Source organism: Oncorhynchus keta, chromosome 34, assembly GCF_023373465.1.
Source record: "Oncorhynchus keta strain PuntledgeMale-10-30-2019 chromosome 34, Oket_V2, whole genome shotgun sequence".
Taxonomy (NCBI): Eukaryota; Metazoa; Chordata; class Actinopteri; order Salmoniformes; family Salmonidae; genus Oncorhynchus; species Oncorhynchus keta.
In genome coordinates, this window is record NC_068454.1 from 67,047,374 (window position 1) to 67,066,231 (window position 18,858).

General features: G+C 47.2%; 1 protein-coding gene across 15 annotated transcripts in view; it reads left to right on the forward strand.

The window, feature by feature from the left end:
* LOC118373995 (regulating synaptic membrane exocytosis protein 2-like) overlaps positions 1-18,858 on the forward strand; it is a 257,928-nt gene that overhangs the window by 75,166 nt on the left and 163,904 nt on the right. For 5 of the 15 annotated variants that reach the window (XM_052494508.1, XM_052494510.1, XM_052494509.1 and 2 more), the window contains exon 1: positions 10,830-11,281. The exons of 3 other annotated variants lie outside the window; for them this stretch is intronic. In XM_052494508.1, the coding sequence (XP_052350468.1) occupies positions 11,160-11,281 (122 nt within the window). In that variant the 5' untranslated portion in view covers positions 10,830-11,159. 7 more of the 15 variants (XM_052494520.1, XM_052494519.1, XM_052494511.1 and 4 more) reach the window with 5 other exon arrangements.

Genomic DNA, 18,858 nt, shown 5'->3' on the forward strand with positions numbered 1-18,858 from the left:
GGTTCTAGAGAGAGCAGACATCATCATGTCCTGTGTACACAAATGTAAAACAAGCGGGGGTCTACCCCCCCTTGAGGTTCGAGAGAGAGCAGACATCATCATGTCCTGTGTACACAAATGTTAAACAAGCAGGGGTCTACCCCGCCTTGAGGTTCGAGAGAGAGCAGACATCATCATGTCCTGTGTACACAAATGTGAAACAAGCGGGGGTCTACCCCCCCTTGAGGTTCTAGAGAGAGCAGACATCATCATGTCCTGTGTACACAAATGTAAAACAAGCGGGGGTCTACCCCCCCTTGAGGTTCTAGAGATAGCAGACATCATCATGTCCTGTGTACACAAATGTGAAACAAGCAGGGTCTACCCCCCTTGAGGTTCTAGAGAGAGCAGACATCATCATGTCCTGTGTACACAAATGTAAAACAAGCAGGGTCTACCCCCCATTGAGGTTCTAGAGAGAGCAGACATCATCATGTCCTGTGTACACAAATGTAAAACAAGCAGGGGTCTATCATCATGTCCCCCTTGAGGTTCTAGAGAGAGCAGACATCATCATGTCCTGTGTACACAAATGTAAAACAAGCAGGGGTCTATCCCCCTTGAGGTTCTAGAGAGAGCAGACATCATCATGTCCTGTGTACACAAATGTAAAACAAGCAGGGGTCTATCCCCCTTGAGGTTCTAGAGAGAGCAGACATCATCATGTCCTGTGTACACAAATGTGAAACAAGCGGGGGTCTACCCCCCCTTGAGGTTCTAGAGAGAGCAGACATCATCATGTCCTGTGTACACAAATGTAAAACAAGCGGGGGTCTACCCCCCCTTGAGGTTCTAGAGATAGCAGACATCATCATGTCCTGTGTACACAAATGTAAAACAAGCAGGGGTCTACCCCCCCTTGAGGTTCTAGAGAGAGCAGACATCATCATGTCCTGTGTACACAAATGTTAAACAAGCAGGGGTCTACCCCCCCTTGAGGTTCTAGAGAGAGCAGACATCATCATGTCCTGTGTACACAAATGTAAAACAAGCGGGGTCTACCCCCTTGAGGTTCTAGAGAGAGCAGACATCATCATGTCCTGTGTACACAAATGTAAAACAAGCAGGGGTCTACCCCCTTGAGGTTCTAGAGAGAGCAGACATCATCATGTCCTGTGTACACAAATGTAAAACAAGCAGGGGTCTACCCCCTTGAGGTTCTAGAGAGAGCAGACATCATCATGTCCTGTGTACACAAATGTAAAGCAAGCAGGGGTCTACCCCCTTGAGGTTCTAGAGAGAGCAGACATCATCATGTCCTGTGTACACAAATGTAAAACAAGCAGGGTCTACCCCCTTGAGGTTCGAGAGAGAGCAGACATCATCATGTCCTGTGTACACAAATGTAAAACAAGCAGGGGTCTACCCCCCCTTGAGGTTCTAGAGAGAGCAGACATCATCATGTCCTGTGTACACAAATGTAAAACAAGCAGGGGTCTACCCCCCCTTGAGGTTCGAGAGAGAGCAGACATCATCATGTCCTGTGTACACAAATGTAAAACAAGCAGGGGTCTACCCCCCCTTGAGGTTCTAGAGAGAGCAGACATCATCATGTCCTGTGTACACAAATGTAAAACAAGTAGGGGTCTACCCCCCCTTGAGGTTCGAGAGAGAGCAGACATCATCATGTCCTGTGTACACAAATGTAAAACAAGCAGGGGTCTACCCCCCCTTGAGGTTCTAGAGAGAGCAGACATCATCATGTCCTGTGTACACAAATGTAAAACAAGCAGGGTCTACCCCCCTTGAGGTTCTAGAGAGAGCAGACATCATCATGTCCTGTATACACAAATGTAAAACAAGCAGGGGTCTACCCCCCCTTGAGGTTCTAGAGAGAGCAGACATCATCATGTCCTGTGTACACACATGTAAAACAAGCAGGGGTCTACCCCCCCTTGAGGTTCTAGAGAGAGCAGACACCATCATGTCCTGTGTACACAAATGTAAAACAAGCAGGGGTCTACCCCCCCTTGAGGTTCTAGAGAGAGCAGACAAGGAAGTGAGAGACAGAACCCCCCTTGAGGTTCTAGAGAGAGCAGACAAGGAAGTGAGAGACAGAACCCCCCTTGAGGTTCTAGAGAGAGCAGACAAGGAAGTGAGAGAGAGGAACAAGTCCATTTGAGCATCAGCAGCAAGAGATGAACACATAGACTGAATGACACATGGACAAAAAAAACATAACAATGTACCTGTGTTTAACAGAGGCAATGATAGAGTAGCAGAGGCACACAAGGTCTTATTTGATGGCATGGATGATGACATTAAACGTCTTTGAGGAACCATTTCATGGGCTTAGTATCCTTGAATACATAGAACATCAAAACAACATCCCTGTCCTAGACCAACTGGTCAAGAAATGGAAGGGTAAGTTATATTGAACAGATCTGAATGTAGGCATATGTTTAAGATATAAAGTTTATTTGGAAAAGTATTCAGATCCATTGACAGCTTTCAGATTTTGTTCCTTTCCAGCCTTATTCTAAAATGGATTTCATAAAAGAAAAGCATCATCATCCTACACTCAAACTGACCAATCGGGGGAGGGTCAGGGAGGTGACCAACAAACCAATGGTCACTCTGATAGAACTCTAGAGTTCCTCTGTGGAGATTGGAGAACTTTCCAGAAGGACAACCATCACTGCAGCACTCCACCAATCAGGCCTTTTATGGTAGTGGCCAGACGAATGCCACTCCTCAGTAAAAGGCACATGACAGCCCGCTTGGAGTTTGCCAAAAGGCAACTGAAGGACTCAGACAATGAGAAACAAGATTCTCTGGCCTGAATGCCAAGTGTCACATCTGGATGAAAGCTGGCACCATCCCTACAGTGAAGCATGGTGGTGGCAGCATCATGGTGTGGGGATGTTTTTCAGCAGCAGGGACTGGGAGACTAGTCAGGATTTTTTTTATTTTAAATTTTACCTTTATTTAACCAGGCAAGTCAGTTAAGAACACATTCTTATTTTCAATGACAGCCTGGGAACAGTGGGTTAACTGCCTGTTCAGGGGCAGAACGACAGATTTGTACCTTGTCAGCTCGGGGGTTTGAACTCACAACCTTCCGGTTACTAGTCCAACGCTCTAGCCACTAGGCTACGCTGGATAAAGGCTACACTGGATAAAGGGAAAGATGAATGGAGCAAATTACAGAGAGATCATTGATAAAAACCTTCTCCAGAGTGCTCTGGACCTCAGACTGGGTTGAAGGTTCACCTTGCAACAAGACAACGACCCTAAACACATGGCCAAGACAACGCAGGAGTGGCTTTGGGACAAGTCTCTGAATGTCCTTGAGTGGCCCAGCCAGAGCCCAGACTTGAACCCGACTGAACATCTCTGTAGAGACATGAAAATACATGTGTAGTGATGATCCCCATCCAACCTGACAGAGCTTGACAGGATCTGCAGACAATAATGCGAGAAACTCCCCAAATACAGGTGTGCCAAGTTTGTAGCAACATACCCATGAAGACTCAAGGCTGTAATCGCTGCCAAAGATGCTTCAACAAAGTACTGTGTAAATGGTCTGAATACTTATGTAAATGTGATATTTCCGTTTTTATATTTTTATGTATTTGACAACATTTCTAAGAACCTATTTTTGCTTTGTCATTATGGGGTATTGTGTGGATTGATGAAACAATCAAAAAATTGAATCCATTTTAGAATAAGGTTGTAACGTATCAAAATGTGGAAAAAGTCAAGGGGTCTGAATACTTTTCGAATGCACCGTACAATATACCATACCCCCATTCCATGAATTCAACGTTGTCCTACCAGCACCATCACCCGCTGTCACGGAACACTATCACCCACTTACCCCAAGGTGGCTCCATTTACCCTGTCCCTATGCTGAATTGTCCCCATACCCCGGGGTAAGATGTGCCAAGAGACCACTGTTTGGACAAGCTGTGTTTTCAAAACTGTTACGTTTACATGAGTTCAAATTATTTCCAGGGATACAAAACATCCTGAAATAGATGGAGATATCTTTGTTAGAAAGATATTATATTTCCGTTGACATAGTGGTGCTAAATAAATGTAAAAAATGGCTAAACTTGCTCCACTCTTGCCTATAGCAAGCTGTGTCATGTGGTTGGTTAGGTGGAAATGACTCTGGAGCTGTTATGGAAGGAGTGAGGTCGGGGCCTGGGGAAATTATAGGGTAAAAAAACATCAGAAAAGCTATGGCTCCCAGCAAATGACTTATTTTTTGAGAACAGTAGACGGTTTGATCATACAGATGTGTACGCATGAGGCCCGTGATGAAGGAAAGACACACGGACACTACCTAAAATAAGTTCAGGAATGACACACCAAAACACACAGACACAGACAAACACACACACACAGACAAGCACACACCCACACACTGACTCCCACACTGGATGACTAGTGTCTTTCATCTTTCCCCTTAAGTCAAACTCAGCTAGAGGGATTCCCTAGCTGGTGAACTGACTGATGATGACTATAATACTGCATTCACTGTGTCTTCCTCTGAAGCAGCAGAAACCAGACATGCTGAAGAAGCCCTTGGCTGCAACTCATCACAATAACTAGATACACTTTTTGTCCTACTGTTCTCTAGGTATGTTTTACCCAGATACAGATAGTTCAGGAAGATTTTGGGAAAGATGCACAGTCAATGCAGAGCTATAGGTGGTCTGCCGGGCAGACATTATGCCACTGTTGTCACAAGGGTAGGTTGGAGACTGTGTTTCTTCCAATAATGTCTGCACAAGAGATCTCTCTCACGCAAAATAGATATATGATCTCAATTGGGATCTACCTGTTTAAATAAAGAATAATAAAATAGATATATGATCTCAATTGGGATCTACCTGTTTAAATAAAGAATAATAAAATAGATATATGATCTCAATTGGGATCTACCTGTTTAAATAAAGAATAATAAAATAGGCCGGCTGTTGGATTACACTTCTTTGCTGAGCTTGTGAATCCTTTTTCTCTGTGCCTTGGCTTACTTGCGTCATCACAGCTGATTTATTGTAATTCCATTTATCTCCACACGGTGTCTCCTTCCTCTTTCCATAGTCCACTGACACAGAGAGGGAGAGAGACACCCTGGAACTCTAGACAGGTTCAATCAAATGCTCAGCCTGTTTGAAGGAAAACAAATGCTGTTTGAACCCAGGCAGGTCTGGACGGTATTTCCAACCGTTCCATAACCCAGGGGTCAGTCATGGTGAGCTGCCCTGGGAGGAACAGATGTCCTCTTCCTACTCTCTCTGCTATCCTCCAATTCTGCCTCCCTCCTCCTCTCTGCTCCTCCCTCCTCCTCTCTGCATCTCTCTTTTCCTTCCTCCTCCTCTCTGCACTACTCTCCTCTTCTCTACTCCTCCCTCCTCCTCTCTGCTCCTCCCTCCTCCTCCCTGTTCCTCCCTCCTCCTCTCTACATCTCTCTTTTCCTTCCTCCTCCTCTCTGCACTACTCTCCTCTTCTCTACTCCTCCTCATCCTTTCTGCTCCTCCCTCCTCCTCTCTGCTCCTCCCTCCTCCTCTCTGCTTCTCCCTCCTCCTCTCTGCACCTATCTGCACATCCCTGTTCCTCTATGTTCCTCTGCTCCTCCCTCTTCCTATCTGCACCTCCCTGTTCCTCTCTTTTCCTTCCTCCTCCTCTCTGCACTACTCTCCTCTTCTCTACTCCTCCTAATCCTTTCTGCTCCTCCCTCCTCCTCTCTGCTCCTCCCCTCCTCTCTACATCTCTCTTTTCCTTCTTCCTCCTCTCTGCACTACTCTCCTCTTCTCTACTCCTCCCTCCTCCTCTCTGCTCCTCCCTCCTCCTCCCTGTTCCTCTCTTTTCCTTCTTCCTCCTCTCTGCACTACTCTCCTCTTCTCTACTCCTCCCTCCTCCTCTCTGCTCCTCCCTCCTCCTCCCTGTTCCTCTCTTTTCCTTCTTCCTCCTCTCTGCACTACTCTCCTCTTCTCTGCTCCTCCCTCCTCCTCTCTGCTTCTCCCTCCTCCTCTCTGCACCTATCTGCACATCCCTGTTCCTCTATGTTCCTCTGCTCCTCCCTCTTCCTCTCTGCACCTCCCTGTTCCTCTCTGCTTCTCCCTCTTCCTCTCTGCACCTCTCTGCACCTCCCTCTTCCTCTATGCTCCTCCCTCTCCCTGTTCCTCTCTGCTCATCTCTGTTTCTCTCTGCCCACAGGAACAGGCTTCCTGATGGGAAGAGAGGGATTGTGGGTCGTATGTCGTGTCGTCCGGTGCACTGTGGGCCCAGTGGGTGATTCACTCCACAGAGAGGCTTTCCACACACCGCATACTGTACATGCAGCCACACACACACGCACTCACACGCACACACACTCACACGCACGCACGCACGCACGCACGCACGCACACTCACACACACACACACACACACACACACACACACACACACACACACACACACACACACACACACACACACACACACACACACACACACACACACACACACACACACACACACACACACACACAAACACACACACAGGAGGTGTGTTTCGCTCGACCCCATTCCTCCTCCGCGCCTGTTCCTCTGTCGACCTTGTAAAGGTGTACCTGATGGGCCGCGTCCCCCCTAGTCTAGCACTGGGACAAACAAGCCTTTACTGTACTGTAGCCACTCTGGGGTTAGAGACACAACTCATTAAGCCTGTGTCCTCTCCCTTCCATTACGACCTTGTGTTGGGCTCTTTTTACTCCCAGACACACAGTAAGGGAAAGATTACTGTAGGAGAGAGAGAACAACTTTGACAATATTCTGCCCACTTGGCAGTTTGAAATGACTGTTGGTCACAAACATGAAGAAATGTGATGGTTTTCTGCTTCTGGTGAAATATTGTGCAGTATAATGGGAATAGGGTGCCATTTAGGACATATTCAAACAGATATTGGAGTAGGACTCTGGGACCTGTCTAGCAGAGTAGAATTTATTGAAACTGTTTTACCTTATAAGGTTTTAAAGGAGCAATGTGTCGGAACTAACTAGCTGCTATGAAGCAATCTGCATTTTAACAATAGCATTCTCACTATTTAACAGAATTCAGCTAAATAAAGTTGTGTCACACACACACACACACACACACACACACACACACACACACACACACACACACACACACACACACACACACACACACCAGCAAATCACACACACACACACACACACACACACACACACACACACACACACACACACACACACACACACACACACACACACACACACACACACACACAGCTAGTTAATTCTGAGGTTGTTGTATTTGATTACCAGTTAGATCAGGCTGTGGGATGTGAGCTCAGAGCTCACTGTGTTGTTCGGTGGCTCTCTCTCTATATTAATTGACTTTATGGCTGAGAGGGGGAATGGTAGCAGTGAATGATTCTGGCTTTGGCAGCACTGAGTTCAGTGGCGACACAGAACCGGAAACAGCCTGTCTGAGAACTCAGGGGACAATGGTGATGATGTATAAAATAGAACTCCCACTGCATAATCACCAAAAACCACTTTCAGTAATCTAAAGAATGTGTAAATAAACTAAATCTTTTCCACTGAAAGAGAAAGGGGAAAAACCCCAGATGACAGCCTGTTTATAGGGTGAAATAACTTGAGAAAGGGTCTAATTTATCTTGGTCTCGGAGATGTCATTGAAATGAACACACAGATACCCAACATCCAGGACGACGAGGTAGTCATGAAACAACAATAATTAGGCTGGGATTAGAATACAATTACCCACTTGTGTTTCTCAAGGTTTCCCATGTTTATCCACCCAGCCCAAACCATGGCTCATCCTCAACCCTAGCCCCAGCTGAGCCCCTTCCACTTCCCCAACCCTATACCCCACCCTCAGCCCCCAGCCCCAACCAAGTTCAGCACATTAGTATTGTATTAGTTAGCAGGACAAGAGAAACACAGCAAGCCAACATGAGTTTAAATCCAGCCCATTACTTGTTACATTGGTGTCATGAAGTGAGATGGGTGTTTCCTACCCAAGCTAGTGGAGGCTCCTTCAGAGATGGGTGTTTCCCACCCAAGCTAGTGGAGGCTGCTGCAAAGATGGGTGTTTCCCACCCAAGCTAGTGGCGACTCCTGCAGAGATGGGTGTTTCCCACCCAAGCTAGTGGAGACTCCTGCATAGATGGGTTTCCTACCCAAGCTAGTGGAGACTCCTGCAGAGATGGGTGTTTCCTACCCAAGCTAGTGGAGACTCCTGCAGAGATGGGTGTTTCCTACCCAAGCTAGTGGAGACTCCTGCAGAGATAGGTGTTTCCTACCCAAGCTAGTGGAGACTCCTGCAGAGATGGGTGTTTCCTACCCAAGCTAGTGGAGACTCCTGCAGAGATGGTGTTTCCTACCCAAGCTAGTGGAGACTCCTGCAGAGATGGGTGTTTCCTACCCAAGCTAGTGGAGACTCCTGCAGAGATGGGTGTTTCCTACCCAAGCTAGTGGAGACTCCTGCAGAGATGGGTGTTTCCTACCCAAGCTAGTGGAGACTCCTGCATAGATGGGTTTCCTACCCAAGCTAGTGGAGGCTCCTGCAGAGATGGGTGTTTTCCACCCAAGCTAGTGGAGACTCCTGCAGAGATGGGTGTTTCCCACCCAAGCTAGTGGAGACTCCTGCAGAGATGGGTGTTTCCCACCCAAGCTAGTGGAGACTCCTGCAGAGATGGGTGTTTCCCACCCAAGCTAGTGGAGGCTCCTGCAGAGATGGGTGTTTCCCACCCAAGCTAGTGGAGACTCCTGCAGAGATGGGTGTTTCCCACCCAAGCTAGTGGAGACTCCTGCAGAGATGGGTGTTTCCCACCCAAGCTAGTGGAGACTCCTGCAGAGATGGGTGTTTCCACCCAAGCTAGTGGAGACTCCTGCAGAGATGGGTGTTTCCCACCCAAGCTAGTGGAGGCTCCTGCAGAGATGGGTGTTTCCTACCCAAGCTAGTGGAGACTCCTGCAGAGATGGGTGTTTCCCACCCAAGCTAGTGGAGACTCCTGCAGAGATGGGTGTTTCCCACCCAAGCTAGTGGAGACTCCTGCAGAGATGGGTGTTTCCCACCCAAGCTAGTGGAGACTCCTGCAGAGATGGGTGTTTCCCACCCAAGCTAGTGGAGACTCCTGCAGAGATGGGTGTTTCCTACCCAAGCTAGTGGAGACTCCTGCAGAGATGGGTGTTTCCCACCCAAGCTAGTGGAGACTCCTGCAGAGATGGGTGTTTCCCACCCAAGCTAGTGGAGGCTCCTGCAGAGATGGGTGTTTCCTACCCAAGCTAGTGGAGACTCCTGCAGAGATGGGTGTTTCCCACCCAAGCTAGTGGAGACTCCTGCAGAGATGGGTGTTTCCCACCCAAGCTAGTGGAGACTCCTGCAGAGATAGGTGTTTCCCACCCAAGCTAGTGGAGACTCCTGCAGAGATGGGTGTTTCCCACCCAAGCTAGTGGAGGCTCCTGCAGAGATAGGTGTTTCCCACCCAAGCTAGTGGAGGCTCCTGCAGAGATAGGTGTTTCCCACCCAAGCTAGTGGAGACTCCTGCAGAGATAGGTGTTTCCCACCCAAGCTAGTGGAGACTCCTGCAGAGATGGGTGTTTCCCACCCAAGCTAGTGGAGACTCCTGCAGAGATGGGTGTTTCCCACCCAAGCTAGTGGAGGCTCCTGCAGAGATGGGTGTTTCCCACCCAAGCTAGTGGAGACTCCTGCAGAGATGGGTGTTTCCCACCCAAGCTAGTGGAGACTCCTGCAGAGATGTATTACGGTGTGCCTCAATCCTGTTTACCAAGTCACTAATACATCTGGATGCTTTGGGGATTATGGATTAAGTGACCTAATATTATATTAAATCCACCTCTTATTCATCAAATGAACCTCTGTGTAAATTACAGGATAACTGTATGCTTAGTGTTTATGCTGATTGTTATATAAATCATTGATCAGAGAGAAGTGCAAATCACATCTAGGTATCTTTAGGATAGAATATCATTCTTAAGCAATAAGGTAATAATGGTATATAGGCACTACGCAATGCGGAGTGCCTGGACACAGCCCTTAGCCGTGGTATGTTGGCCATATATCACAAACCCCAGGGGTGCGTTATTGCTATTATAAACTGGTTACCAATGTAATTAGAGCAGTAAAAATACATGTTTTGTCATACCCGTGGTACATGGTCTGATATACTACAGCTGTCAGCCAATCAGAATTCAGGGCTCGAATCACCCAGTTTATAAAATTAAATATAACTTTCTTATACAGACGCTGTGCATCCATCCATCCATGTTGGCCTTCACTCACACCTGCCATTTCTTCTGCGTTAAATGGCCCTTTGCTTAATGTCTGCAACTCCCATATGAGCTGCTGGAGTTAGTAGACAACCCCCCTGTCCTCCCACTGAGGATCATCCAGTCTGATTTGTTAGTAAACTCTGTCAGGCCCATTAGATTGGAATCTCTTCCTCCACCTTTTATTTCTCTCCCCTTTCTCAGACTCTCTCCCCCTCTCCCCTCTCCCAGAGGAAGTAGAATGCCTTGTCCTCCTCCCTTATTACTTATGAGAGCTGATGGTTGGCAGTCCTATATGGCAAAAGCACTGACGACAGCATCTCTGCGCGCCCATGTATTGTATCTGCGTGCGCGGTCCAGATTATGAGAAAGAGAAGGATACAGCAAGCGTGTGCGTGAACGAATGCTTGTGTGTTGTGTGTGTGTGTTTGTATGCGTGCTCTAATAGGCAGAGAGAAATATGAGTTGAGTATGAGCTGCCCCTGATGCACCGGTAAGTGAATCTTGCTTTGCTGGAAGATGCCTCGCTGCTGCTTTTTCCTTTCTCTTCTTCCTCACCTCCACTGCAAATAGATCCTGCTACAGCCCGCTAGATTTTGTCGGGTTAAGTACGGAGCATTATGACCGTACATTCCAGCCTCGACTGCTTTTCATTTAAGGACTCTTTCTACCAAGATCAGGAGAAATATGGAACTTGATTGGCGTCTTCGCGTTTAATGCGTCCCTGGAGATAGACAGACGCGGGTCCGGACGGAGAGCGAGGCAGCGCAGGTGGATGCATTGTGTTTGATGAAAAGGGCCATACTGTGGATAAAAGACACGAAGGAAAAGGGAGGAAAATGCAGTTTGATACATTGCGTCAATTTTGTAGCTCCGTTCTATCCCATTTTAATGAGGCTTTTACGCCGCCTCAGAACATTCTGCAGACGGAGCTATTCGAGCAGGCGTTGAGCAACATCGGGTGAGTGATTCCTTTGTAAGAATGTATGATTTATGATGGGCTTCCCCCGTTGGTATGTCAAAGGAGCATTCGAAGAGAGGGGGTTTCGCTTATTGATCCATCCGCAGCAGGCTATGCGAAGACGTCGCCTTCCTTCCGGGGAGTTGCAGTTGATAGTCCTCCTCGCAGAGAGAGAGAGAGAGATCGAGAGAGGGAGAGAGAGAGAGAGAGAGAGAGCGAGAGCGAGAGCGAGAGGGAGAGAGAGAGCGAGAGAGAGATCGAGAGAGAGAGAGAGAGAGAGAGAGGGAGAGGGGGGGTGTTGTTGGATGGAACGGTCGTGAAACAATACAGCTAAAATGTGATAATGCTGAGATGTGTGTTATAATGCTGAGATGTGTGTGTGTGTCTGTCTCGGTGTACCGCTGCTGCCGCATGTGTGTGCTATCGTCATAGGCTGCTGTGCCTTCTTGTGCGGATAACATTACGGTATGTCGTAATATTGCTCCAGTCTCGAATCATTTGAGTAATTTGTGACTCTCTTTTTCATACGCTATGCTATGGTAATTACCTCCATTCCTAACCCACACCAATACTGGATTTTTTTCCCATGGCCATGTCAGCAGTTTTGTATTATCCTACAGTAACACTGATTCTTGCAAAACACTGAAGATAATTAATAATTAATGCAATTTACATATCGTACATACTATTTTTGCTAAAAAAGTCTTAAAAATTCAGCACAAATACTGCCCAACCACAACACACTTATGCAGTATGGAGGAATGACTGTAAATGTAATAAAATGTGTGTGTGATGTACAGCAGAGAATGGGATGGAGTCTAGAGAAAGAGAAAGCGCAGCAGGCATTTTGTAGCCCAGAAACAAGCCTATAGATACAACATGCATCACATGTCTCTGGGGATTGTGGGTCTTTCCCTCATGTTCTTTTTTTTTCATATCTCTCCCTCAGAAATAATTCAGTGTGGACTTGCTAGCTCTCTGCCCCCTCACAATACATATACCCAACAGCACAGCACACTCACTCAGCCACGGAGGTGTGGTTTACACAGACAGCTGCCTATATGTGTTCCTACAGTAGCCAATTATCATCATCATCATCACATTTTACCGATTTACATTTGATACTATTTAAAGGGATGCTTCCGGATTTTGGCAATGATGCCCTTTATCTACTTCCCCAGAGTCAGATGAACACGTGGATCCCATTATGATACGGGGCCTCATTGCCAAAATCCCAAAGTATCCCTTTAAGCCTATAAGAAGGATATGAGGATACGATAGTAGCCTAACTAACCCATATCCACCTGGACACCTCAGTGGAGAGACAGGAAAGACTGGAGGACAGGCCCTGTCAGCATACTGTACTGTTAATTGAAGGACCAACTAAATCATTACCACTTGATACAAGATCAAGAGACTGTCACTGTTCCTCAAGGCCCATATTCATAAACAGTCTCAGAGAAGGATTGCTGGTCCCACCTGTCCATATAATCTCATTCCATATGATCTAAAAGGCACAACTCAGCACCCAAAGGATCTCAGAGATTGAACAAGGGCCATTGTCTCCCTTATGATTTATATTGCATTTTGAGAGAATACTGTAGTGGGACTGCAGGGTACTGATGACAACCACTGACCAACCACAGCACTCTCAATTCAATTCAATTCAAGGGCTTTATTGGCATGGGAAACATGTGTTAACATTGCCAAAGCAAGTGAGGTAGATAATATATAAAGTGAAAGGGAGGTAGATAGACAGAGAGAGAGACAGAGAGAGAGAGAGAGAGATAGAGAGAGAGAGACAGAGAGAGAGAGAAGTGTCTCTCTCTCTCTCTCTATCTCTGTATCTCTCTGTCTCTCTCTCTCTGTCTCTCTCTCTCCCTCTCCCTCTCTATCTATCCCTCTCTGTCTCTCTCTATCTATCTCTATCTATCTATCCTCTCCTATCTGTCTGTCTGTCTGTCTGTCTGTCTGTCTGTCTGTCTGTCTTTCTGTCTCTGTCTCTCTCTGTCTCTCTCTCCCTGTCTCTCTCTCTGTCTCTCCCTCTCCCTCTTTCTGTCTCTGTCTGTCTGTCTGTCTCTGTCTCTCTCTCCCTCTCTCTCTCTGTCTCTCCCTCTCCCTCTTTCTGTCTCTGTCTCTCTCTGTCTGTCTCTCTCTCTCCTCTCTCCATCCCTCTCTCTGTCCTCCATCCCTGTCTCTGTCTCTCTCTGTCTCTCTCCCTCTCCTCCCTTTCTGTCTCTGTCCCTCTCCATCTGTCTCTCTCTCTCCCCTCTCCATCCCTGTCTCTGTCTCTCTCTCTCTCTGTCTCTCTCCCTCTCCATCCCTGTCTCTGTCTCTATCCCTCTTTCTGTCTCTGTCTCTCTCTGTCTCTCTCTCCCTCTCCCTCTTTCTGTCTCTGTCTCTCTCTGTCTCTCTCTCTCCCTCTCGCTGTCTCTGTCTCTTTCTGTCTCTCTCCCTCTCTCTGTCTCTGTCTCTCTCCATCTCTATGTATAATGCATGTGTATGTCAGTAGAGGTTCTAATGGTGTCAGTAGAGTCCACAATCTGTTCTTAGAAGTCCTGAATGAATGCATTCTTCGCCATGACTTGGTGTGGGGTCGCTCCTCTCCTCCTCTCTGCTGTGGGCTATATCAACTCATTGGGTTGACAGATTCCTGTAAATGCTGTAAAAACACAGAATAAAAGCATTTGAAAAAGTCCCACGATGGAGATCACTGCCCATTACTGCTTATCACTTATTAACCATCAATTATTCACATTTACATTACTTTAATCAAATATTTGAGTTGTTGTGTATATTACATGTGTTTTATCAATGACTTTATTATTTCATTCCAAGTCATCTCATCTCTATAGAGCTGCTGCCTATGCTGTCTGACAAAATCACTATTTTACTAGTTCTTCAAAGTAAATAAAGCATACTTTTATGACTGCTGAATACCAACTACCAATCACTTAGAACATGTATTTTCAGGTAGAGATACCTCTCGAAGCAACTGTTCTATCCCTCTCCATCTCCATTCTTCTTTCTTTTTGTTAGCAGGCGTAAAACAAAAAAAACATTACCAGGTTTTCTGCACTAAACTATGTGGAATATTGGCTTGTTGGAAACTACAACTCCCTACTACATCGCACAGTTCGGGTTGATCTGATTTATCTCAGAAACTGTGTGATGTGCGCAATGAGGGCATGGAAAAAACAAATGAAATGGAATTCATATAATTGAACCAATGTTGGTCAATTAGTTGTTTAAAACCCCCAAATAACCTAAATGTTGGTCAATCGCTCAGTACTAATCAATAGAGAGCATGAGGTATCCCCTATTGTTAATCCTGGTGTTAGTCTGGTCTGGAACCAGGGAGCCCTCCCCTCCCCTCTCTCGCTCTCGCTCTCGCTCTCTCTCTCGCTCTCGTTCTCACTCTGTCTCCCTTGCTCTCTCTGTCTCTCGCTCTCTCTCTCTCGCTCTCACTCTGTCTCTCTCTGTCTCTCGCTCTCTCTCTCTCTATCGCTCTCTCTCTGTCTCTCTCTCACTGTCTCTCTTCTGCTTCTTCTAGCAGGAGGTTAGTGGAGTGAAGTGTTGAGTGGGTGGATGGAGGGGAATACACAATATGTGGATCAGGCGATTGGGGTTGAGTCTAGAGAGGTTGACATGAGGAGGAGGAAGATAAGAAGAGGAGGATGAAAAGGCAGAATATAAAATAAGAAGAGATGAGGAGGCAGGAGATAAGAGAGGAGCGGAGCGGAGGAGGAGGCTGAGATACACAGGCATCAGTCATCATAGTGACAAAGATAGAAAAGAGATAGACAGACAGGCTGCAGCTTGTGGGACTCTGTGATCAGCAAGTTCCATTTTTACCATATTCCCTACATAATGCACTACGTATAAGGGCTCTATCCAAAAGTAGTGAACTAATACAGTATAGGAAATAGGGTGTAAGCATACTAGAGACCAGAGTGAGAATCCATATGCTCTGCTCTCACAGATAGACCTATCTTAGCATCAGGGTTCTGAGGCTTGAGGGAGGAAGATGGCCGGAGTGGTGGTTGGCTCAGTGGCTAGATTAGCATCAGGGTTCTGAGGCTTGAGGGAGGAAGATGGCCGGAGTGGTGGTTGGCTCAGTGGCTAGATTAGCATCAGGGTTCTGAGACTTGAGGTAGGAAGATGGCCGGAGTGGTGGTTGGCTCAGTGGCTAGATTAGCATCAGGGTTCTGAGGCTTGAGGGAGGAAGATGGCCGGAGTGGTGGTTGGCTCAGTGGCTAGATTAGCATCAGGGTTCTGAGGCTTGAGGGAGGAAGATGGCCGGAGTGGTGGTTGGCTCAGTGGCTAGATTAGCATCAGGGTTCTGAGGCTTGAGGGAGGAAGATGGCCGGAGTGGTGGTTGGCTCAGTGGCTAGATTAGCATCAGGGTTCTGAGGCTTGAGGGAGGAAGATGGCCGGAGTGGTGGTTGGCTCAGTGGCTAGATTAGCATCAGGGTTCTGAGGCTTGAGGGAGGAAGATGGCCGGAGTGGTGGTTGGCTCAGTGGCTAGATTAACATCAGGCTCAAGCCTTGATGCTGGCTGCTACTGCTGAGAGAGCGAGAGAGAGAGAGGTACCGTGCATTCCGAAAGTATTCAGACCCCTTGACTTTTTCCACATTTGTTACGTTACAGCCATATTCTATAATTGATTAAATTGTTTTTTTCCCCTCATCAATCTACACACAATACACCATAATGACAAAGCAAAAGCAGGTTATTATTTTTTTGTTGCAAAAAACAAACAACCCCACCAGAAATATCACATTTACATAAGTATTCAGACCTTTTACTCAGTACTTTGTTGAAGCAACTTTGGTAGCGATTACACCCTCGAGTCGTTTTGGGTATGATGCTACATGCTTGGCACACCTGTATTTGGGGAGTTTATCCCATGCTTCTCTGCATATCCTCTGAAGCTCTGTCAGGTTGGATGAGGACTGTCGCTGCACAGCTATTTTCAGAGATGTTCGATCAAATCAAATCAAATTCGTTTCTATAGCCCTTCGTACATCAGCTGTTATCTCAAAGTGCTGTACAGAAACACAGCCTAAAACCCCAAACAGCAAGCAATGTAGGTGTAGAAGCACGGTGGCTAGGAAAAACTCCCTAGAAAGGCCAAAACCTAGGAAGAAACCGAGAGAGGAACCAGGCTATGTGGGGTGGCCAGTCCTCTTCTGGCTGTGCCGGGTGGAGATTATAACAGAACATGGCCAAGATGTTAAAATGTTCATAAATGACCAGCATGGTCGAATAATAATAAGGTAGTACAGTTGAAACTGGAGCAGCAGCACAGCCAGGTGGACTGGGGACAGCAAGGAGTCATCATTTAATTATTTTTTTTTTACCTTTATTTAACCAGGCAAGTCCGTTAAGAACACATTGTTATTTTCAATGACGGCCTGGGAACAGTGGGTTAACTGCCTGTTCAGGGGCAGAACGACAGATTTGTACCTTGTCAGCTCGGGGGTTTGAACTCGCAACCTTCCGGTTACTAGTCCAACACTAACCACTAGGCTACGCTGCCGCCTCATGTCAGGTAGTCCTGGGGCATGGTCCTAGGGCTCAGGTCCTCCGAGAGAGAGAAAGAAAGAGAGAATTAGAGAGAGCATATGTGGGGTGGCCAGTCCTCTTCATTCGATCGGGTTCAAGCCTGGGCCCTGGCTGGGCCACTCAAGGAAATTCAGAGACTTGTCCCGAAAGACACTCCTGCGTTGTATTGGCTGTGTGATTAGGGTCATTGTCCTGTTGGAAGGTGAACCTTCGCCCCAGTTTGAGGTCCTGAGTGCTCTGGAGCAGGTTTTCATCAAGGATCTCTCTGTACTTTGCTCCATTCATCTTTCCCTTTATCCTGACTAGTCTCCCAGTCCTTGCCTCTGAAAAACATCCCCACAGCATGATGCTGCCACCCCCATGCTTCACCATAGGGATGGTGCCATGTTCCTACAGACGTGACGCTTGGCATTCAGGCCAAAGACTTCAATCTTGGTTTTATCAGACAAGGGAATCTTGTTTTTAATGTTCTGAGTGTCCTTTAGGTGCATTTTGGCAAACTCTAAGCGGGCTGTCATGTGCCTTTTACTGAGGAGTGGCTTCCGTGTAGCCACTCTACCATAAAAGCCAGATTGGTGCAGGGCTGCAGAGATGGTTGTCCTTCTGGAAGGTTCTCCCATTTTCACAGAGGAACTCTGGAGCTCTGTCAGAGTGACCATCGGGTTCTTGGTCACCTCCCTGACCAAGGCCCTTCTCCCCCTATTTCTCAGTTTGGCCAGGCGGCCATCTCTAGGAAGGGTCTTGGTAGTTCCAAGACCCTTCCTACACCACACACATCACAAACAAAAATACCTATAGTGCTGCTACACCTAGAAACGGCCATTCTCCTCGAGGAAAGCGAAGCACACAGAGGCGTCGTTGAGCGAACAGGGAGCACAACAAGAGATAGACAACAGAGGACAGTCTCGAATGTGACAGGGACATCTGGGCTCTTTCATGCTCACACAGCGACACTGATTCTCTCAAAAGGACCGAGTGTGTGTGTCTGTGTGTGTGTGTGTGTGTGCATCAGCTTTATTATGGCCAGGAATAGTAACGTTTCAGTAAAGCCCAGCATGGGGGCTTTTCAGACCTATGTACATCCATCTCCACTGCCTGAGGTCCCAAACTCTGTCTCTTCCGGCTGATGGGACTGTCATGAAAAGAGGGTGGTCTCTTCAGGCTGATGGAACTGTCATGAAAAGAGGGTGGTCTCTTCCGGCTGATGGGACTGTCATGAAAAGAGGGTGGTCTCTTCAGGCTGATGGGACTGTCGTGAAAAGAGGGTGGTCTCTTCCGGCTGATGGGACTGTCATGAAAAGAGGGTGGTCTCTTCCGGCTGATGGGACTGTCGTGAAAAAGGGTGGTCTCTTCAGGCTGATGGGACTGTCATGAAAAGAGGGTGGTCTCTTCCGGCTGATGGGACTGTCATGAAAAGAGGGTGGTCTCTTCCGGCTGATGGGACTGTCGTGAAAAAGGGTGGTCTCTTCAGGCTGATGGGACTGTCATGAAAAGAGGGTGGTCTCTTCCGGCTGATGGGACTGTCATGAAAAGAGGGTGGTCTTCAGGCTGATGGGACTGTCATGAAAAGAGGGTGGTCTCTTCAGGCTGATGGGACTGTCATGAAAAGAGGGTGGTCTCTTCAGGCTGATGGGACTGTCATGAAAAGAGGGTGGTCTCTTCAGGCTGATGGGACTGTCATGAAAAGAGGGTGGTCTCTTCAGGCTGATGGGACTGTCATGAAAAGAGGGTGGTCTCTTCAGGCTGATGGGACTGTCATGAAAAGAGGGTGGTCTCTTCCGGCTGATGGGACTGTCGTGAAAAGAGGGTGGCTGAGTGGCATTCAAAGTGGTGTGTGCATTTGTGTGTGTGTGTATGAGAGGGGCATCTCTACGTTGTGTGTGTGTATGAGAGGGGCATCTCTACGTTGTGTGTGTGTATGAGAGGGGCATCTCTACGTTGTGTGTGTGTATGAGAGGGGCATCTCTACGTTGTGTGTGTGTATGAGAGGGGCATCTCTACATTGTGT